The 18,124-nt window shown below is 43.9% G+C and overlaps 1 protein-coding gene across 5 annotated transcripts in view; it reads left to right on the forward strand.

Moving 5' to 3' along the window:
- Positions 1-15,521, forward strand: part of LOC143326204 (uncharacterized) — a 45,135-nt gene extending 29,614 nt beyond the window's left edge. For all 5 annotated transcript variants that reach the window (XM_076739748.1, XM_076739746.1, XM_076739749.1 and 2 more), the window contains 14 exons: positions 918-1,092; positions 2,564-2,690; positions 4,143-4,283; positions 4,396-4,455; positions 7,870-8,025; positions 8,324-8,426; positions 8,870-9,152; positions 9,244-9,769; positions 9,875-11,204; positions 11,341-11,444; positions 11,576-11,738; positions 11,936-12,057; positions 12,277-12,370; positions 13,833-15,521. In XM_076739748.1, the coding sequence (XP_076595863.1) occupies positions 918-1,092; positions 2,564-2,690; positions 4,143-4,283; positions 4,396-4,455; positions 7,870-8,025; positions 8,324-8,426; positions 8,870-9,152; positions 9,244-9,769; positions 9,875-11,204; positions 11,341-11,444; positions 11,576-11,738; positions 11,936-12,057; positions 12,277-12,370; positions 13,833-14,308 (3,860 nt within the window). In that variant the 3' untranslated portion in view covers positions 14,309-15,521. The remainder of the gene's footprint in view (positions 1-917; positions 1,093-2,563; positions 2,691-4,142; positions 4,284-4,395; positions 4,456-7,869; positions 8,026-8,323; positions 8,427-8,869; positions 9,153-9,243; positions 9,770-9,874; positions 11,205-11,340; positions 11,445-11,575; positions 11,739-11,935; positions 12,058-12,276; positions 12,371-13,832) is intronic.
- The last annotated feature ends 2,603 nt before the right edge of the window (positions 15,522-18,124 follow it).

Here is an 18,124-nt window from a genome sequence, read left to right on the forward strand (position 1 = left end):
AACAGTGTTAGCATTGTCATCATGTGGATGTTAGCATGCTGATTAGCATTAAGCTCAAAGCATGTTTGAGCTAAGTATAGCCTCACGTGTCGCTTCTGGCACCAGCCAGACATGAACTACAGAGAGGAAGTCCAGTTTCAGGAACAGATCAGTAAGTTTAAAGGTGTTTCAGATGCTGAAATCCTGCTCAGTGGTTTGGTAAACAGTGGAAAAAAAAACACTCCATTTTTGATGCCAAATAAAAAGTAGTTGGCTTGCATGCATCTGATTGGCCATTGTTACCGGAGAGGTCTCATTTTTACGCATTTTTACACACAGGGCGAAAGTTGGTCTGAATGCGGCCTCAGTTTTGTTAATACAACGCAAGGATAAGGACTCGCATCTTAATAACTGACTATTCAACTTGCATAGAGAACTGCATGTTGAGACAGCCCACGGCCCTGCTGAGTGTGGGACAGAGAGAGGACCTGTGGGCAAGTTCTGGATGAGCGCCTGGCTGACTGAAAGCAGTGAAAGCAGTTTGTAGCTGTTTAAGGAGTTATAAAAGAGTTGTTGAGTTTTTCCACTGCGGTGCTTACAGAGGTGGGCTCACTGGCGGGGGGGGGGGTTTACAAGTACAAGAGTGTGTGTTGTCTTCATGTACGTCTCTGTGTAAAGACACATCGGTCTCTGTGTGCAGTTTGTCCTGGGGTGCCTATCTGAGCTTTTACAGCCAGCACAGGGCTAATTTCTCAAATAGAGTTCATATGAGGGCCATGTGTAAAGATGCTGTGTGTGTAATTTTCTCATTAATATATCACTGTGCACTTAGCGGTTATGATTCACTGTGGTGCTGTCAGGAGAAGGAGACCATGAGGGGGGTTAAACCTGTTTCCATAAATGTCTCTCTGTCTCTCTTTTCTCATTTGTCTTCACAGGAAAGAAGAAGTCCAAGTTCCAGACGTTTAAAAAGTTCTTTGCCAGGAAGAAGAGAAAGGATCCACCAGCCGCGGGAGCAGACGCCGGGCTTAAAGCCAGCCAATCAAGCGACAATGTCAGCAAAGCATCCGAAAATAACACGCTCACTCGATCAGAGAAGGATAAGGGCTCTGGGTAAGATCAGACACAGATCAGAAACACTCGTTAACTGGGACTGCAGCACTTTCATTCAGGCATTGACACAAGATTCAAATACGTCTTTGTGGTTTATTGGGGAAATGCTTGATTAGTGGTTTGTTATTTGCTACATTTTGCGTCTCAAAAACACCTCAGTAAATGCACTGTGGACAAGCTGGATAGCTGACTTCATTACCTCTTTGCGGTGGTTACCTGACTGAGCTCTGGAGAGAGCACCTGATTGGTAAATGCTCAGGAACATGTCATGGGAGATGTCACATTAAGACGAGTCAAGACAAAAATATTCTGAAATGCAAGTCTTTTCGTCGCGGTGTCGTGAGGCATCATAGACTCTGAACGACAGGTCGTTTACCACGTCACTCTACATGAGTACAACGATTGGCCTCTGCACTGTTAATTGGTCGGCCATGAAAAAATCGTCTCAAAATCAGGCTGGAATCATGAAGTCTGATCCAGGCAGTAGAGAGAGTTTGCAGAGCGCCTCATCTAAGCTCATGGATTCCTTCCATGACAGGAGAGTTTTGTTATACATACAGCACATTTTATCTCAAAATGTTGAAAATTGCTTGCAGTTTTTTGGCTTTCATGTAAATCTTTTAGTGTTTGCCTCCATAGTTGTATTCTTGTCAGGAAAGAAAAGCCTTCATCGGAATATTTAGTCCATCATGGGAAAATAAAACCAAAGCTAATTCAATCATGTTTGGTGGGTTTGCAGGTCCTTAAGGCGAGTTAACCCACCCCGTTGAAACATGAATCCAGTCACATGTTGGCAACATCACCTTGTTTTTCTCTGGTATTTTACTCAGCAGCCACTTACTGTACACCACAAGGGGTTTTTATAGGGTTCACCGAAAAAAAACAGCCACTGGTCATTTTCCTGCAGCTCAGTATTGTGTTTCTGTCTAATTTGTCTATTTAGATAAATATCTCCTCTTGTGCGAAAGACAGACAATTCAAGAGAGGAAGATGGTGTTTTAACATTCATCTCCTGTTCTTCCTCACTTGGAGCTCATGGCTTCCTGTTATTGTAACAAATACTGGAATGTGTCTTCCTGTGAACAGTCTTAATTTCCTTTGTTTCTCTAAGCCGTGCCACTTCCTGCCTGTCTACCTTTGACTTTTCCTCATTGTTTCAAAGGATACATGTGCTCAAATTTTACTGAGGCCGTTCTGTGGTCCCCCTCATAATCATTAGGGGAGGTTCGTGTAGGATGTAGCAACAAAAACAGAAAGAAAGAACATGATTTATCTCAAATTGTTTTGTTTGATGAGTAGAGAGAAATGAAAGAAAAATTGTTTGTCACCTGTATTTGTTTTAGACCAGTGACCCATCAGGGCTTCCCAGCATCCATTTCTCCTCATTTTGTTTGTTTGTTTGTTTGTTTTAGAATCTGTGAAACATCACTTTCTGCTTTGTTTATTTCTTCCTCTTCCTGTTTCTCTAAAGGTCAAAGATCAGCCTGGGCAGCAAGGCCTTGTCACATGACTCGGTCTTTGTTTCGGACTCGTCCGAGGCCAACGAGGCTTTGGGGGCATCTCAGGACAGCATTCATGGGAAAGTGAAATCACTGCAGGTAATTACATATTACATTGCAAATGGCGTAGTGACCCTGACCTCTGACCTGCCTGCAGAGACGGGCTAGAAAAAAAGAGAATTTGACCGCAGGTTAATCAGGAATAATGAACAAATAATCACAATCTGTGTGTTTGGGAGAGAGAATGTCTATGACCCTGTGCTGTTCTCAGCTGTCATGTGGTATATATCAATGAAGCAGTGGATAGAGAGAGACAGAGCAGTACCAGCCGATCTGCTGTATATTTAGTCAGACAGGCAAAGCTGATGTGCATCACAAAGAGAGGGAGAAACTGAAGAATCTGTCAAAGCAAGAGGACGGACAGGATGACGAAAAACAACAAACTAAAAGGGGAAGACATGAGACCCAGACCGACAGACCGACCTCCAGTTAAACTGCTCCATGAAGCTATCTGCAAACAGTGACAATTAAACAACCTCTTAAGAGTATTTGCTAAGAAGGAACTCTCTCTCCTGCAGCTAAAATATAGAGAAAACTCAGATCTGTTTGCACATGAGACAGTAATGACATAGTGTGTACAAGAGCCAAGAGACAGAAAGACACAGGTAATGATAATCAGTACATTAAGAATAAGAATTTCACAATTAAAAGTATGTAGATTATAGAAATAAGACTTGGTTTGAATAAACAACAATAGACAATAAACATATATGTCTATAACTCAACATTTTGTACTGTAATACAAAAATCCAACTGAGTTTCATGTACTACCAAGATGAGCTTCCAACCACAGCTGCTAATGGGGCGATAAGCTACTCCTGTATTTTAGCTGGAGCTGGTCAGCTGTTTCTAGACGTTTCACAGATTCTGTAACTACACTGAAATATTAACATTGACAGCTGCAGCGGTCAAAGCCTTTCTGTCAAGAACTTAATGTGTGTCAGTGTCCAGACTGGCTAAAGAAAAGCTGTATTGTCCAGTGTTTGCTTTGTACCTGAGTAAATGAGTCCTTGAGTGTCTGTTACAGGGCAACACGTAACTGGCAGATAACAAATCTGGTAGTTTGAGTTTCTGTGATACCTCCCACACACACGCATACACACACACACACACACACACACACACACACACACACACACACACACACACAAGGCCTAAAATAAACACTTTCTGTGTTGAGTGCCAGCTGCCTGTACTCACAAGTCATTTTCTGTTAATCATACTCTCCACGAGTGAGGATTTTCCAACTGTAACAGCAGTGAAACACAACAATACACACTCAAACACACCTTTGTTACCTTTTTCCAAAGCTGTAGAAACTGGCAGCCAGACTTGGCTCCTTTCCATGTCTGAGTACCCAAACACACACAAAACCTGGAAAAACACTTTCACTTCCTCCTGCAGTATCAAGTGTGGCCATGTCTCCCGGTGTTTGGTTGTTATTCAGCTGTTATGATCCTGATCATTTTGTTTCTGTTTGTTTTTCTGCAGCTTCAGCTGAAGCAGGCCATCAGACTGGGCTCTCCTCCATCCCTCATGTGTGTGAAGAGAGCAGAAGATGCTGGAACCATGTCTGAGGATGACGGCCTGCCCTGCAGCCCACCTGAATACACAACTCTTCACACAGTCATGGTGACACATATCCCTGAATGATGTCCTGCTCTGCAGTCCACCTGAATGCTATGTGCTGCAGGTGGCCTTGCTAACGCTTATTCTCTCCTCTCTCTTTATCTGCATCTCTCAGAATCAGGCTCAGAGGAACAGCTCGATCAGTCTGGAGGGAGTAGACAGCGATGACGACCAGGTAAACAAACGCTTGAAAGAGTGCTCCACCTCTTTAGACCAGAGACATTATCTTTATTCATTCCACACTTTCTTCAAAACGTAGCACCTATATTACCCACAAATGTAGCCTGAAGCTGCTAGCCTCAAGCGCAGATGAGGAACGGACTACAAAGCTCTTTCTAACTCGAGTAGCTCCCTCTGGAGCCATAACATGCATTATACAATGTTTTTACACTGACAGTTGTACTGGACCCAAGAGCTGTCAACAGACTTTGGTTGAGTTCCTCTTTAAAGCTTAATTGATCATTTTTTGTCACATGGGAACAGAGGAACTATAAAACAAGCTGCTGACATATTATCGCCTTAAAAAGTTGCTGTGGTTAACATGTCAGCAAACAAATGTTCGGCATTTACAAAGCAGCATTAGCATTTGAAGTCATGTTTTGGACAGTGTGAGTAATGTAAGTCCAATATTCACTCTGCTTTTAGCTCTGTTTTGGTTCCCACCAAGTCCTGTGGGATATATTGGCTTTTTCAGCAGTTATTATCCACCAGCCGGTCGCTAACTTTGAGAGTTTGATGAGAAATTTACTGACAATGTCACCTCCACATTGCAACGCTTAATCGCTGCCCTCAGGAACGAGACTGAACCCACAGCTTCTAAGCACAGATGCGTGGTGCCATGGTAAAACAAGAGTGAGTCCCCCCGTCACGCGCCAAACAGCCGTTCAAGTCATCTCCTGGTATGATTTGTGCTTTATTAAGGCCAGGAATGACCTTCAGCTGTGTGGAGCTTTGTTATCTCTCCTCATGTGACTACGATGGCAAAAACATCTCATGATCCAATCTAATCACTGAAACACCACTTGGTTGTAAATAAACGCCCCCTTCATGCAAATTGACCTCTTTCTCTATTTTTGGCCCTCTCCACACTTTCATCAGTCTCTTAATCCCCATTTTTTTTCTTACTGTCTGTCTCCATCTGTATCCTCTAATTGTCAGTCTCCTGGCCTACTGGATGAGTGTTTGTGGTTCAGCCCATGTGATTTGAAATGTCCCATATTCCCCCCCGACGGCACTGTCCGTTAAAACAATTCACCGCAGTAAGTACTTTTCAGATGGACAGGAAGGACAGCTCGTGATAAGACAAATGTCCTAAAAACCTCAACTATCCATTTAGTCCCGCTGGCTATAATATGGCTTAAAAGCACAGTCAGCAAAGTATGACAAATGAGCATTTAATGATAGTGCCGTTTTAGCAATTTCAGAAGGGTTTTGGCCACTCATTTCCCCTCTGAAGAGAACCACAAATGGCCAGCTACAAAGACATGCACACAAAAAAACCTGAAAATATCCCTCTTTAAAGCGCATTCCACACACAGGAATGTGGTCAAGGAAGGACTGTAGTGACTTATGAATTGCAGTCGCAGTGGCACTTTCTGGAGCTTTTCCATTCACTGAGAATTCATGACAGACTTCATGGAGACGCAGAGTGGGGTTTTTTTTTGTTTTTTTTTTTAGATTTTATTCATTGCAGTGCTGAAGGTTCTGAGCCTGACGATTTGTCCGTATCAGCCTAAAATCAGCGTGAGTGCTTGGGTCGGGGTCAGTCTGGCTGCAGGTTTACTGTAAATAGAGAGAGCGCAGGCTTTGTCATTTGGATTAATCCTTCAGTTTGTGGCTTTGATTGAAGTATTCAAGATGAAAGGAATCACTTTTCGCTGTTAAAGCTGCGCTAATTAATGTTTTTCCTTTAACGGTGGATCAAATGGCTGCGTGTAAAATGAGAGACGTTGCCGGACGTGATGAACTGGGACAGTTATAAACTTACTCGTCCCTTCAGCTCTATGAGCAGTTTAGTGTTTTTCAGCTCGTTGTTTTGTTTTTTTTTCCAGCTCACAACTTTGCTGTTGTTCTGCCAATGTGTAGGTCTGAGGATGGGGGGACAGACAGAAGCAGCAACATTATTTCAGCTTTTATTTTTTATTTTTTCAATTCTGCCTTGATTTCAATGATGTGTTGAAAGTTTAGAGGAAAAAAAACCCCTAAATGATGCACTTGAAGTGGATGTACTGCATGATTCTTGTTAAGACCTTTGGATAGATACCGATTCATAAATTCACAAACATGAAAGCATGCTGTATCTGAAGCACAGTAAATAGCTGTCATGTGCTTTGTGTGTGATGCTTGAAGATGGACCTGAGGGTGTGCGTGCGTGCGTGCGTGCGTGTGTGTGTGTGTGTAGTGGGTGTGGTCACAACCATCCCTCAAGCTGATTTTCAAACCTTAAATGGAAGTCTGCTGCTTGACCTCTTCTTCCTCTGTGTGTCTCTTTCTCTCTTTCCTCATCTCTGTTTTTCTGACCTTCTTTCTCTTTTCTCTGGCCATAATACTGTACGTGTTATTCCACTGACCCACTCTGAGTGTGTGTGTGTGTGTGTGTGTGTGTGTGTGTGTGTGTGTGTGTGTGTTCAGAGTGCATTCCAATGGTTTCTCTGGCAGTCACCGTGTCTGCTTGTAGTTATAGCATTTAAATTCTGCCCCAGCCCAGCCTGCCTCTCTCTACCTCTCTCTCCCTCTCTCTTACACTCTCACACACACACAGTCACACACACACACAAAGACCTCCATAAGCAACAAATCTAGATGTCAACAAAGCGGACCCAATCTGTCTTTTTATGAGTTTTGCTCACAATCATACAATAATGTGAGTCTTTAAGGGTCGGTTCACCCAAATCATAAAAACACACTATATTTCTTGAGTGACCTCTAGTGGCATGCAACCATGCAAATAGTTTTGGTTTCATCTGCTGATACCAAACTCTGAAACTTCTTCCAATACAATGGACTTAATTTGAGCATTTTTGATGGATTAATCGCTGAGATGTGAGAGGAGAGAGAGAGGGGTACATCTGCAGTGATGACAGAGTAAGTGTTGGTCCTCCAGATAAGGAGAGCTAATATTTATACAGCTGGACTCCCTCCCGCTCTCTCTCACTCACTCCCTCTCTTTACTGGTCTAGCTCTATTTCCTTTGGTTTCTTTATCTGCTGCCTTCATCATTTAAGTGGAAATCCACCTTTTACCATAATCAACACACTCAGTCTCCCCAGTGTTTGCCCCTTTAGTTTTTCAAAGCCAGTAACAAGACTCAGAGCGATGACTCAGATCTGTGGTGTTCAGCTCTGTCTGACAGGCCTTGTGGATACAGTGGCATGTGGATACAATTTCCCCAGGACACGGGTGGACAAATTCCAACTTTTGTGAATAGTGCTCCTCCTGAGGTGTCTCCAGATGACACCACAGATTTCAGTGTCAGCAGGGAGCTGTTTTACCTGTATTGTAAAATCCCGGAGGGGTGTTTCCTCTGTTAAGAAGTTATTTGTGCAGCGTTTTAGTGAAACCTTCTGTCTCTGTCTCCTTGTCCTCCCAGCTGTCCTGTGCTGCCTCCAGCAGAGCAGTGAGCCCCCTGGTGGTTCCAGGTGACTTCAGTCAGCCGGCAAGTCCTTTCTGCTGTCTGGATAACTCTGCTGCCAAACACAAGCTGGGCCTGAGATCCAAAGCGTGCAACAAGAGGAAACCTGTCAGTGTAAGACATTCAGATACACCCATTACACATGCTTTAAATAATCACTCACAGAGAGTGTTTAGAGAACGTTTCAACTGATGTCAGCCAATCATATCATGAAAGCTGTAAATAATGTCGTAGTGATGCGTGTCAGACACAGAAGCAGGGTTCTGCTCAGTGGCTCCTCAGCAGGACAGATGATTGCTCATTAGTGGCTTTAACCTGCATCTTAAAGGAGGGTCTAACAGGATCACTGCATCACCAGGACCATCAGAGTGGTCAGTGAGAATGTCAGCATTAATCTTTTTTGTCCACGCAGAGGCTGGAGCTGAAAGCAGAGAGACAGTCTGCGGTGGAGGAGATCCTGAACACCTCCATAACAGAAGCTTTGGAGGAGAAAGAGCAACAGAAGACAACGGAAGGTCAGCACACTTTGTTTTTCTGCTCGACGTATAATTACTCATCTTCACGTTAGTCCTTTTACTTGTCTGCCATGACAGTTTGCAACCTAAACTTCAAAATGAATTTGCTCTAATGAAACTATGAGCTAAAATCAGGACATGACTGAAATTCAGATGCAAAAGTTTTCAATCTGGCCACACATTTGAAACAGAAATGTCCTTTTTACGTTTAATTTTATGATTGTATAGTGATATGATTAGGAGTTCACTTTATTTTTCAAATATGAAAATGGAGCTTTTTAATTTTACTTGTGTCACGCTCAATGACACAAACTGACACACACACACAAATTGATAGTGAATTATTTCAATTGAACACTGGCAGCCATTGACTTCCATATGCTTGCTGCCAGTGTATCATATGTGGTTGCCCTCTGACACCTTTGCTTCTGTCTGTGATCCAGTTGTAAGTGATGATGAGGTGAAACTAAAGATACAGAAAGAGGAAGAGGAAGAAGATGAGGAGGAGGAGGAGGAGGAACCACAGCATTCTAGACTATCTCTGTTGAAAGATAAGGAGGAGAGGGAGGAGCCAGAGGAGGAGTTGGAAGCAGAACAGGATGTTTCTCACGGCCCGGACACTTCCTCTCCTCCTGAGCTGTGTGTCACAGAGGAGGAAGCCCCGGACGCCCAGCCCCCGCCCTCCTCCAAGCCCAGCTCCAGAGCCTCCTCTCTGGACAGTCCCAGGTGAATACTCATCATTTCCTCCTTATTTTTTCCTCTTGCTTGTTTTTGTTTTCTTCGTCAATCAATCTGACTCCTTGATGTCTGCTTCTAGAGAGACGCCGGAGCCCCCTGCTGGTCCGAGAGAGTACTTGCTGGACCCATCAGGCATTGCCTCTGGAACAGAGGAGAGCAGATCTGAAAGTGACTTGGTGCCGAGAGGAGACGAAGGTGAAGTCCAGGAAAACAGGGAGGAGGAGGGCTCCTTCTTACAGGAGGTGCTGAGCTCCTTGAAGACTCCCCTCGCATCTTGCTCGTTGGGCGTGGAGACTGAGGATGTTGTTACAGAGACAGAAGAGGAGGTGAAGGAAAAGGAAAGAGAAGATGTGGAGGTAGAAGAAGGAGAAGAGGTGAAGGAAGAGGAGGCAGAGGTGGATCAGTCTGCCAGTTATCAGGCTGCTCCAGCACACTCCCTCCTCTCAGATCAGACCACCGAGGAAGAGGAAGAGGAAGAGGTGGCTGCTCTGAGTACTCCTTCCTGTCAAGACGTTGAAGAAGAGGAGAAGGTTGAAGATGAGGAAGAAGAAGCAGCAGAGGAGAAAGAAGAAGAACTAGTGGTGGAACGATTCAGTCGACATGGTGTATGTATCTTTTGATTCATTTGTAATATCGTGTTTCTTTGTTGAGGCTCAATTGAAAAAGTCAAATGTCTCTTTTCTTACTTTTCTCTCTTCTTTGTCTTCCAGCCAAAGGAGGGAGGAGAGGAAGAGGAGGAAGAGGGAGTCAAACCAGAGGAACAAAATGATTTGCTTATAGTAAACACTGCCAAGCAGGCAGAGGAAGAGGGAGTGGGAGAAGAGGAGAGTGAGGGAGAGGAGGAGGCGATAGAGCTGGAGAAGGAGCCAGAGGTGGAAGAGGAGGGATGGGAGAAGAGGGAAGAGGATGATGAAGAATTGGAGGTGGAGGAAGTAAAGGAGAGAATAGAGGAGGCAGAGGAAGCGACAGAGGAAGAGAGGGATGATGCAGAAGAGATGACAGAGGAGCTTCCTGGTGCTGCAGGTGAAGAGCTTAAAATCACCATGGCACTGCAGGAGGCGGATGAGGGTGTAGATGTTGTGGTTGGAGACGACACTGTGTACACCCCACAGCACACGAGGGATGATGAAATCCCTGCAGAGCTGGGTGGTCAGGTGGTGCATGAGAGTCAAGCAGGTTCTGCTCAAAGCTTAGGAGAGGAGAGGGAAGATGGAGAAGAGAGAGTGGAGGAAGGCGTAGAGATCAACCACACGGAGCACAAATCAGACCAAGAGGAAGATGAAGCCAAGCAACCTGATGCAGATCAAACTGAAGAAGACGTGGAGCAGCAAGATGTAGAAATATCCCATGTAGACATGGAGCAAGTGGGAGAAGATCAAACCGAAGCCACAGAACCAGCTCATGTTTCTTCTGAGCCTTCCTCTTTGTCTCTTCCTGAGTTCCATTGTGAGACTCAGCCACAAGAGAGTGGAACCATCACTCCCAGTAAGACCAGCACTACCACTGTCCACATAAATCAACTCTCTCCAAGCTCTGAGAAAGTCACATCTGTCTTTGAACAGCCCCCAAATGCTGCATATCCCAAAGAAAGTGAGACACCTTCTCATGTGGTTGCAGCCACAGAAGAAGAGCCAGCTGACGCTGTGGAAACAGCAGAAGAAGAAAAACATTCAGCCCAGGAAGAAGAAGCGACACCCTCTGTCCCTGTGGAGGAAAAGGTCAACCAGCTGCCAGATCAGAGCAAAGCCCGCTTCACTATCGCACCCGCCTGGCAGAGATCGCTGTCTGTAGAAGACGTCAAACACAGTCTGACTCCACCCTCCTCCCCACCCGCCTGTGTGTCCTCTTCATCGTCAGAACCTGGAGTTGAGGAGGTGGAGGCTACGACTAAGAAGGACCTCGAAGTGAAAGCAGAGCCTGTGAGTTCAGCTAAGGTTGAAGTGGTGTTGAGTCCTGGTAGAGCGAGGAATGCAGGAACCAATGCAGCATCTCCTCCATCCCCCATTAAACCTCAGATCTCAGCTGGTGCAAGCTCAGAAGGTAAGGTCACATTTTCTCTTGTCTTTGCACTGCAAGCAGTGAAAGTAGTGTGTTCTAAGTAACATGAGGTCAGCTTGCTGGTGGAGTTAAAATAAAGTCAAACCACAGACCAACTTTTCCACCCTCCCACCTCCAGAAAACTCTGTCATAGTGGAGGGAAACCCCGACAATCCATTTGGAGTTCGGCTGAGGAAGACGTCAGTTCTGCACCGCTTCAGCTCAGAGGAGGAGAACACAGAGGTGATTCGCCAGACTTTGTTATGACTGTGTGTTGTTTGGGGTATGAAGTGGCCAAGGTCAGTTAATGCAGGCTTATGGGACTTTTTCTAATTCAGTTTTGTGTTTATTATCTGATATGATCTTTTATTCAGCCTCCTGTTGAGCCACCAACTCATCCAACAAGCTGTAAAGTCGACTCACCGCAGCCAATCAGTGTGAAGCCCTCCATAAATCAGCCAGTCAGCAACAAGCCTGCCCTGCCTAAGAAGCCAGATGTACATGCAGACATTGCAGGGAAAAACAAGCGCGTCTCAGGTGTGTATACACACAAACACACAGCGTTTTTCCACAACCTGATCTTACACAAAGAGCACAAGGCTTGCAGCTTTCTTCTACAGAGGGCGCTCACATGTAATTGTCCAAAACTTGGACTAAGTCAGGCTTGGAAAAGAGTAAATGGTCCCTGATTTAGCCTGTGGTGTAACAGTGTCTCTGCTGTGTTATTGATTCAGACCCAGCTGCAGCAGCTCGTGGTGTTTCTGGTGGATCTCATTCTCCCAGCTGGATCTCTGTGGCCAAACAGAAACAGAAGATCTATAAAGAAAACTCACTGGAGGAGATAACTGTCAAGAAGGTAATCTGTGTGTCTGTGTGTGTGAGAGAGAGAATTGCAAATGTTTAGGTTTGGTTCTCCATCAGTCTAAATGTCACATAGGTCAGACGTACACTTGGATGGGATGATTGCATGCCTTGTTCTGTTACTTCCCCCTTCCTTCCATGTGTTTACACGACATCACCACATATTTCCAGCCACATAATCTATGCAACTGACTGTGCTGCTCTCTGTCATCAGGAGGAACAAGAGAGGAAGAGTTCGCTGCCAATGTATGTCAGCTCGGCTGTCAGCAGGGAGCACAGCAACAAAACAGCTGAGTCCACCGGCAAAGGTCAGAACGAACACACACACACACACACACACACACACACACACACACACACACACGGTCGTTTGAAACTGCAAAAGATATTTTCTGCCAAAATTCATTTAAAAATAGATGCCTCAGCTGCAGCATGGAGGCTTTATTTTGTTTAGTCTAACTGAAGTGTGACTTGAAGCGTGTGACTTTCTACTGAACGTGCTGGTAAGGTAAGGTGTGACTTCACTAAACGCCACTTCTCTATTTATTCCGCGTCTCAACTTGTTGCATGTAAAGCTTTTGACTGATGCAACGCTGCCCTCATCTGGACAAACTCTGCTACTGACCCATCAAAATTCAGCTCGCCTCACATTCATCCTGTATGCTCTCTGAAGGATTTGATGTTTAAACTGATTACACATGACAACTGACTCACACAGACATGACTGATCAAGGCAGCAGTTTATCAGAAAAACAACTGTAAGGTTTTGTGAAGGAAGGTGAAAAAGGTAATTGGACAAAAATACAAATTAGATATCTCAGAACAGGAAAACTGTGCTGGTCTAGAATAGACTATGAAGAGGTAAAACAAAACACCTGTTCTGTTTTACTTAATGTGACTGCTCTTCACTCTGGTTTGGAATTTGTGTGATTGTTTTTCTGTGTCTCTTGTAACTCAAAACTCGATTATGCTGCTAATACCATTCATCGAGTGTCATATGCATACATATAAGCAGGATTCTGCAAATGTGTCACATTTCAAAAATCTGTATGTTTATTCAGGTATTCAAGAGAAAAACACATTACTGCATGTTCGATAGGCTCCTCCTCCTGCAGTTTCTAAGGTCCAGTGTGTAGGATTTAGTGACATCTAGTGGCGGGGTTGCAGATTGCAACCGACTGAATACCCCCTCACCTCACTTCTACCTTTCCAAGTGTGTAGGCGAACCTAGAGTGTCCGAGAAAGTGTTTGGTCTATCTGTTCTGGGCTGGGCTTCAAGTGATTATAAACTTATGAAAACGTTCTTATGAATGCTATGTTATATTCAATTTCTGCCGTAATCTGCCAATAGATCCTCCTAAATCTGGTCCTTTAATGCTAAGGTCATTGATACGTTAATTGCAGATGCCATATTTCTAACTGATAACATTATACTCTTAACTTTTAAAAACAATCCCTGAGACATCCATTGTATTCATATCTAAACCACCGTGTATATATAGAACAGACTAATGTATTATTATGAGTTATATAATGCTTGAAAGTCTATGGGGCCCATTCAGTCCTCCTGTTTATATAACTCATTACCTGCACACAGTATAAATTAGTTATATAACGTGAAGTATAAAAGCTTTATGCAGCTGTGTATTAAAGCCTCCATTCAATCCCACTGCAAGTACATCAAAGTCAACAATGTCTTATAATTATAAAGTCACATGTGTTCCCACCAGAAAATGCTTCTGTACTTATGTGTGTTTTTTCTTCTTCCAGTGAGTCCATTGGAGAACAGTAAGCCTTCAGTGTCTGTAGAAAAGGAGGCCAGGAGGGCTGTCTCTCCTCCAACTCCAGTGCCACCTCAAGCTCCTAAGCCTCAGTCGCTCCCCTGCCCTGTCCCTCCAAAACCCCAGATTCCTCCTGTCGCTGCGAAACACCCGCCCCATCCTACCCCCCTCCAAAGGTCCTTATCACCCCCTACTCCAGTTCCTGTTGCCCAGAAATCTCCCTCTTGCACAAGCCCACCATCCAAGACACCCCCGCCCCAGAGCACAACAGTTACCTCCCCTCCCTTTTCATCGAGAACCGCCCCAGAAAAGGCTGGTTCAAGAGCTGCAGGGCTTTCCAGCCAGACCCCGTCCTCCCAGCGAGGCCTGCCCTCCCCAACACTACCCCAGGATGAGCCGCCCTGGATGGCTTTGGCCAAGAAGAAGGCCAAAGCCTGGAGTGAGATGCCCCAGATTGTCCAGTGACAGGCACACGTTACAGTAAGGTCTAGAACACGGGTCTAAGCTGAGAGTCTGGATGGACCAGAATGCATTTGCACACAAAGAATTGCTGTCTCCTGTCATTTTCTTACTTTCCTGGTTTCTATCCTGGCTTAAGGCTTCGGATTGGTACAAACCCTCCAGTGAGCCTTGAGACGGGCTCAGTTTAGCTCTTCCATACGATGTTTTGTTGTACATTCATGTTTTCTAAAGGACAGGGTAGGACTCCAAAAGTTAACACGTCTTACTTGAAGTAGATCCACATTTTTCAGTCTTAGTGTATTAAAAGGTGCCTGAATGAGAGAAAATACCTGCAGTTTAACAGCAGTAAATCTTCATTTTTATCTACAGCAATTAATTGATTCCATTTGTTATCACTAAATATTTTGAGGAGGGAACGACGGAGACGTTATTTTACAAAGAGGATACTGATGGTGATAAGAAGACAAAGGAAATCTTTGTTTTCCTGTCACTCGTGTGTTTATTTTAAAGCAGTGATACGCACTCACATTTTGAGGAGTGTGGAAAATATCGTGACAAGAGTAAAACAGGATAACATCCAAGTTCAGCTTGAGAAAGATTTGCTGACCTAAGTGCAGCTGGGGTTGCGGTGGGAGTCGCTGATCCACGGCTCCTCACGCTGATGTGTGTGTGTGTGTGTGTGTGTGTCGACTTCTTCAGACAAATATGTTTCTTGTAACATAATCCACAGACATAAAACTTAATGATGCTTGTTGTGTTAGCGAGTGCTGAGTGTGTCCAATACGTTCCAGGATGTCAATGTAAATTATATTTTTAATTTTCTCTTTTGATATTTTGAATGCATAAATACAGATTGTCTGTCAGCGTCCGACACAAACCCCTTATCTCCAAGACGCCACCTGTTCAGGTGTCATCACGTTGGCTTTCATGTTGTGTTTTTAATACTTCTCAGTGCATCATTGTGGGCTATGAAACATTTTCCATTTTGAATGAAAGAAATTGATTAACCAATAATTAGCCACTTGGAGACCGGTTTGCTGCAGGATGCAAGGCGTCGCTACAGGAAATCCAGTTTGACGACTGAAGGTTTCCTCTGTATCAGTTAAATCTATCTATCTCACAGTAACTATGTATGTTTTATGCAATTTGTTTTATTTCGTATTGCCTTTTGAGAATTTGTCTTGTACATAAAATGTGCAGTAAAGAACAAATTAAATCATTTTTTTCTGCGTTTTCTTCTTATCTGTATGTATGAATGTATGTTGAAATGCCTTGAATGCATGGTAAATCAGTGTAGAACACTCAGCATACATATCTGATATGTCTCTGAGTGTAACATTTTACATTTTTTAACAGAAAGCTTGATTTTTTAATGTGCTGCAAGAATATAGTTTCTGGTGATAATATCAGTATTATCTGCTCATTCTTTCCTTGCATAGATGCTGGTCTCTGACAGCAGGGCCACAGCTACCACTGAACACACTGAGGTCAACTCCTCCATGTTTTTTTTTTTGTTTTTTTTTTCTTTCTAGGAAGTCAAGGCCTCTAGCAGCCTCAGGAGGGTTATTATTCTACAGTGAAAATCCAACACTGGTGGATATTTTGTAGGCTGTTTCCAGTACGATCAATATAGTGAAATTTCACTACTTTTAATAAATAAAGGATTTTTTTTAATTTCCCCAACCAGAGTTTCATTCCTGGAAGTCTAATGAGACCTTGGACACAACATACATTCAAATATTAAATGAAAAAAAATCCAAATTAATAAAAATTTAAGCCACAGAGCAACTAATTAAAATTAATTTTGTCATACAATAAATAATTCTGACATGTTAAAAACATGATGCAGTACTGGAGGGTCTTGAACTGTAAGTCTTTGCATGTACCCACATGTGCACATCTGTGTTGTGTGTATGTGACGTTGTCTCGCGTGTCAGAATTTGATCCAGATGTGGGTGTGTGTGCTTGCACACGTCAGTGTGTGTGCAACAGGAGCAATGTTTGCATGTGTGTGATTGACAGTCTGTGCGAGCTGTGGCCTCAACTCCCCGCATGGCTTTTCTGGGTGAGTTAGGTAACGCCGACAATGCCCTACTTCTGATTCACACACACACACACACACACACACACACACACACACACACACACACACACTTTGCTCCGAACTGGACCAGGCAAGATGTACGATGTGTGTGTGTCCGTGCCAAGTATCCATAGCGATGACTGCTGGGTGCTGACCTTCTCATTTACAGGTTATATAACCAACAAATTTGGCAGGAATAAGAAGCAGAGAGGTGAGGAGACAAGGAGGAGAGGTGAGAGTATTAATGTCCCCTCAGATCTGGAAGAGCAACTGTTGAAGGCAGACTTTACATGACACTAGGAGGAAGCCCCCAAATAGGCGTAGTTCCCCCACACAGTCAAACCTCTGTGAGACACTTTGGTGAAGCTCATTTATTAGTTTTTCTATCATTGAGAAACAACAGCAGAACAGTTTCAGTGCAAGCTGCTCAGTTTATGTGGTATGAAAACTCCACAGAACTTGTAAATTCTGTGGTAAAATGTGACAAAATATGTAAGCCTGCATTCTGGCCACTTGGGGCATTGGAATCCCGCTGAGGCCTGAGCACAACACTGGCATCACCATGTAAGGCTGACTAACATTATTACACATTCAGCAGATACAGGCCGGCATTGACGCACATGTGGAGTCATGTTGGCGGCCTCCTCTGCTCGCCTGGCTCTGCTTTGGCTCTACAGCCATTTGTCCCTATTGCTAGCATTGTCTACCTGCTGTTTGGTGCTGACAGTGGGATTTTCAGACCGCTTTCGCTTAAAGATGCAGATGACAACAGCAAGACTGAACCAAAACAATGAGCTGAAAGATGTTAAAATGCTCAGCAGCTCAATGTAAAGCTTCGGGCTGATACAGAGTCAGGTAATTATTCTGTGTGGAGTCATTACTACAAGCTCTTGTCATGTGATCCATTGTTCAAAAATATTGATTCATGCAGCTTTAAGAACCTGATACAAACAGCACTAGTATAACAAGTATAACTACTGTCTATTTGCAGTTTGAAGTGGACATTTAAAGCTACGAGGCAGCTTCATCTGCTGTCAGATGGGCTGTTAAAGAGTGCTGGTTGTTGTTTTTTTTTTCTTTTGGAAATGAGACAACACAACATCTCTCTGGCAGCAGAGGACGAGCTGGGATTCCACAGGAAGCACGGCGGCAGACTAGGCACACAATCTGCATGCTTGGGGTTTTGGTCAGAATGGCCCAAACTCAATGACCTCTGTGAACGAACTGGACTGACCCTGGACTGGGTGAGGTCGGATTCTCAAACTGTCATTGTTTCCAGTGACACTACAGCTGACCATTTGATCACCACTGTGACAATGAACTTCAATTAACACAATGACGACAACCCTGGCTGGTTTAAACTCGCAGGCCTGTGCAGTCGATGAGGGCATTATCTTATTTACAGATGGAGGGATTACATGTCCTCCTCACCAGATTCAATCTTCCTCTTTCCTGTTGCCTTTCCTTCTCAGTTCATCACAAAACTACAAAACTGTAGCGCTGTTTCCCCCTCACGAATGACTGCTGTTTGTATGTTTGTATGAAATTCACCCCTGTGCAGTTGTCATGAACAGGGGAATTAGCTAGAGCAACCAAAAAAAAAAAAAAAAAACATTTCTACCAAGCTGTAAACATGTTTATTTCTGCTGTAAAGTGAGCCATTTTAATATGGGGGTCTATGGGAATTGACTCACTTTTGGGGCCAGCCTTAAGTAGCCAGTTGAGGAACTGCAGAT

Source organism: Chaetodon auriga, chromosome 9 (assembly GCF_051107435.1).
Source record: "Chaetodon auriga isolate fChaAug3 chromosome 9, fChaAug3.hap1, whole genome shotgun sequence".
NCBI classification, from domain to species: Eukaryota; Metazoa; Chordata; class Actinopteri; order Chaetodontiformes; family Chaetodontidae; genus Chaetodon; species Chaetodon auriga.